This window comes from Chinchilla lanigera, unplaced genomic scaffold (assembly GCF_000276665.1).
Source record: "Chinchilla lanigera isolate Chin_1 unplaced genomic scaffold, ChiLan1.0 scaffold00040, whole genome shotgun sequence".
Taxonomy (NCBI): domain Eukaryota; kingdom Metazoa; phylum Chordata; class Mammalia; order Rodentia; family Chinchillidae; genus Chinchilla; species Chinchilla lanigera.
The window spans coordinates 14,269,465-14,273,357 of record NW_004955441.1 but is presented as its reverse complement, the minus strand read 5'-3'; the positions used below and the strand labels follow the sequence as shown (position 1 = coordinate 14,273,357).

General features: G+C 57.0%; 1 protein-coding gene across 1 annotated transcript in view; it reads left to right on the top strand.

Moving 5' to 3' along the window:
* The window catches only part of Kcnk12 (potassium channel, two pore domain subfamily K, member 12), an 11,610-nt gene extending 8,282 nt beyond the window's left edge, over positions 1 to 3,328 (top strand). Inside the window, exons 3-4 of the mRNA XM_013517518.1 lie at positions 3 to 225; positions 2,443 to 3,328. Of these exons, the coding sequence (XP_013372972.1) occupies positions 3 to 225; positions 2,443 to 2,482 (263 nt within the window). The 3' untranslated portion in view covers positions 2,483 to 3,328. The remainder of the gene's footprint in view (positions 1 to 2; positions 226 to 2,442) is intronic.
* Positions 3,329 to 3,893: the final 565 nt, after the last annotated feature.

Genomic DNA, 3,893 nt, shown 5'->3' with positions numbered 1-3,893 from the left:
CGACCCGGACGCCGAGGGCCGCCGCCTGTCGGGCGAGCTCATCTCCATGCGCGATCTCACGGCCTCCAACAAGGTGTCGCTGGCGCTGCTGCAGAAGCAGCTGTCGGAGACGGCCAACGGCCACCCGCGCGGCGCGTGCGTCCCCGCGCGCCAGAACGGCTTCTCGGGCGGCGTGGGCGCGCTGGGCATCATGAACAACCGGCTGGCGGAGACCAGCGCCGCCAGGTAGAGCGCTCTCCGGGGCTGGCGCTTTCTTAATCTTTATCCAATAAAATGAAACCAAAAAATGCTATTTGGCCAGGCCTGATGTTATGCAGGGCAGGTTCTGGGGGAGCCTGCGTTTCTTGTGAGCCGCTCCTGGAGAACCGCGGTCCCCAGCAGGCTCTCCAGGGGGAAAAAGTGGCACCCCAGGCGCCCACCCAGCGCGAGCCGCGGCGAGGAGAGCGCCACTCCCGGGCTCTGCAGCCTGGCACCAAACCCCTTCTCATCCTCATAAGCAGCTGGCAACCCCAAAGCATATGGTGCATCTTTTCATGGCTCCGAATTACCTCCGCAGCATTTAGAATCCTGGCCCAGCCTAGCAGCTTCCTTCTGGTCGTCAGAAGTGAGAGAGTCACAGTTTTGACAGGTGGGGGTGGGGACGGCCATCTGTTGCCTCCCGTGTGTGTGTATATATAGAACAGCCACTACACACAGGGAATGCTGTAGTATTATGCAAGGGGATGAGGCATAGCACCCACTTGCGGACCGTGGCATTTCCCCCACGTTTGGGAATCGCGAATGGTAAGGGGCTTAGCTGGCCTTTCCCAGCCTGGAGGCAGAGCACCCGCTACACCGCACACAGGGCAGCGTCTGGCGCGGGAGGGGAGCGCTCAGGCAGAGGGGCCCAGCTCCGCCTCATCTGGAACCCAGAGCTCCCCACACTTGGGCTTCGTCCGCGCGGTCTGTCGCTGTGTGGCGCGTCTCAAACAAGAGGGTTTTTGGTTAGTTGGTTCCGCCCCCCCCCCACTTAACTACTGTTAATCAGTTCAACTTTTTTTCGTGTTTAAAAAGCACAGCCCCCCACCCGACCCCTATGAGTCAGGGAGCTGCTGCTACACCAGGAACCCAAAGCAGCCGCCTACAAATATCAGGGCATTTGGCTCCACAGCCCATGGAGGGCGCGGAAGGACACAATCAAGGGGTGTATTTCTTTTTGTTGTTTTTTTTTTTTTTTTCCAGTACCGGGAATCGAACTCACAAGCTCGCACTTGCCAGGCAGGCACTGTGTCGCTGAGCTAAATCCCTAGCCCAAGGGGTGTGTTTCTTGTGTGCAGTCTGCAGTGGGGACGGAGGAAGGTCGGAGGGAGGCAGCTAGCAGCCGGAAAGGAGCTTGAGAGGTACAGTCATGATGTGTATGATCCTCAAGCTGCAGGACCGATGCTCCTGGACTCTCCTGGGTCTAGGGATGGGGAAGGAGAGACACTTTTCTGCCCTTGTTCCTTCTTTAAAGAAATGTTGACCCTGAGGACAAGATGTGACCACATCTGACAGGAAGTCTTAGAAAAGCATCACCTCGCCAGCATCTCCAGCAGCACGGCGACCTCTCCCTCACTGGCACTGCGCCTGAAGCACACATGCACACATGCAGGCGCACATGCAGTGTTCAGAGTCACACTTGAATGTCAGACTCCTCTTCCAGTTTACAGTAGGAAGGAAAACGGGCCGGAGTCTCAGGGACTCTCAAGCCACTTGGGAGTAATTTGTAACTGGGTTGGGATTGTTTTTTAAACACACACCCCAGTCTGGGGTAAAGCCAGTGAGCGGTGGGCAGTAGACTCCTGGGAGAGCCGAGGCTCCAGGACAGTGAGTCCCCATCTGAATGACAGCTACGTCACACAAAAGGAACACACACTGGGGGAGCATGTGTCTTTAGTACGGGGCCTGTGGCAGGACCTGGAAGTAAAGTTCCAGCTCTGTCTCTTTAAAGGAAGGAAGCACTGAAAGGCATCCAATTGGAGATATCACCTAGGCAACAGGAAGTAACTTGGGGATCTGAGCCATTACAAGGGAAAGTATCGATCCCCATGGTAGAGGCATCTGGGCTTAGTCTGCAGGCAACATAGCCGCCCATCCAGGGGAAGGGAGCCGGCAGCTGCACTCTCGGCCCAAGGCCGGGCCGAGAGTCCAGAGCCAGGCAGGCATAGTGAGGTGTCCGGCTGTCCGGGAGCATGGAAGTCTGTGTCCATGGGCGGGACCAGGATCAGGACCTGCCTCCAGACAAAGGCACAGCATTCCTCAGCCGGCTCCTCTGTCTACCCTAGGTCGCTTATGCTGCAACCTTAGCTGTTGTTTCTTCCTTTCCTCTTCTCTGGCTTTGGAAGGAAGCAATTAGGGGCAGTTTGAGCACGCGCCTGAAGAAACTATGGCATGGTTCAAATCCTTTCTCCTTCCCTTTTACAGCTTCCCAGAGACATTCCAGTCCTCTAAGGTGGAACAGTAGCTCAGGATCCAGGGTCACGTGAGCATTTGTGCCCACATCCCCTGGGTCCCCGCCCCAATCTCAGTGGCGCTGCCTAGCACAGCACACCGTCATGCTTCCCACAGGTTCAGTGCCCACGAACCCAGGGCTGCTGCTGTGAAGAGCCGAGGCTCCCCGGGTCAGGGGATTTAGGACCCCTAAAGAACATGTAGTCTGGCCTCCCGCTTGAGGATACCCTCTGAGAAGAAGGGATGGGCCCTCCCAGCAGCTGGAGAACAATGACACTGACAGGGATCCCTTCCTTCTACGCAGGTCCTTCTGAACCTCAGGCAAAAAAGGCCGCCATTTTCCCAGATGCCAAGGCCTCCCCCACCGCCATGGAGGTCTCTAGCTGACCCACAGCTGGTAGCTCACTGCAGCCCACAGCTGGCTCGGGCTGCAGGAGCTGCACACCCCCCTCCACCTGCTGGACTGAGGGCTGCCATAAAGGCGGCGGCGCCCCAACCAGCTGTGGCCACACAGCAGCCAGCGTGTTGGCACCAGACCTTTGTGGGGTTGGACAGGCAGGTGAAGGGTCAGGCTCCATCCTCTGAGTCAAGCCGGAGGCCCAGGCCTGGTGAAGGATCCAAAGGCTCAGGACGTCTCAGGCCCTCAGCTGGCGGAAAGTATCACAGCACCACGGACACGTGTGCATACGCACACACAGCAGCCTTACCAAGAGCTCCTAGGCCTCTTCCCCATAGAAAATCCCAATGTAGGCCACTTTAAGAAGGAAGATTTCAGCCTAGTGTATTGGCGCATGCCTATAATCCCAACTATTTGGGAGGCTGAGACAGGAGGATCACAAGATGAAGGCCAGCCTGGCCAACTTAGTGAGACTCTTGTCTCAAAATGAAAAGCAAAAAGGGCTGGGGATGTGGCTCAGTAGTACAGTGCCCCTAGGTTCAAACCCCAGTGCCACAGAAACACAAGAAAGGTTTCTCGTGTGTACCTCTCCAGCGTCCCACGTGGGCCTCGGGGAGCTCTGTGTCCAGTATGCACATGTTTGTGTTTTACCCAGAAGCCAGCAGCCATAACCAAGCCCAACCCTGGAAAAACCTCTGAGCCATGACTGCAGGAGCCTCCATCCCTCAGGCAGCCCCCCAGCAAACCCCTCTTCCTGCAGGCTCTGGGGCAAGGGGTGCTGAGCCCCCAACTTCGAAGAAGCTTCGAGGGAGCTGAGGCAGACCGTAGCCCCCTGAGGTTGTGGCTGCGGGAGCTGAGGGCCATGCTGTTCTTACTGTAACTTTTTACTCTTAAAACACAAAAAGCACAATTCTACATTGCCGTCTGGAAGACGTGTCTGGACAGCACCTTGGGCCCTGCTGGTCCCCAAGAGACACCAGGGTTTTGCTTGTCTGTCGCAGCTGTGGTTGTGTGGTGTAACTCTGAC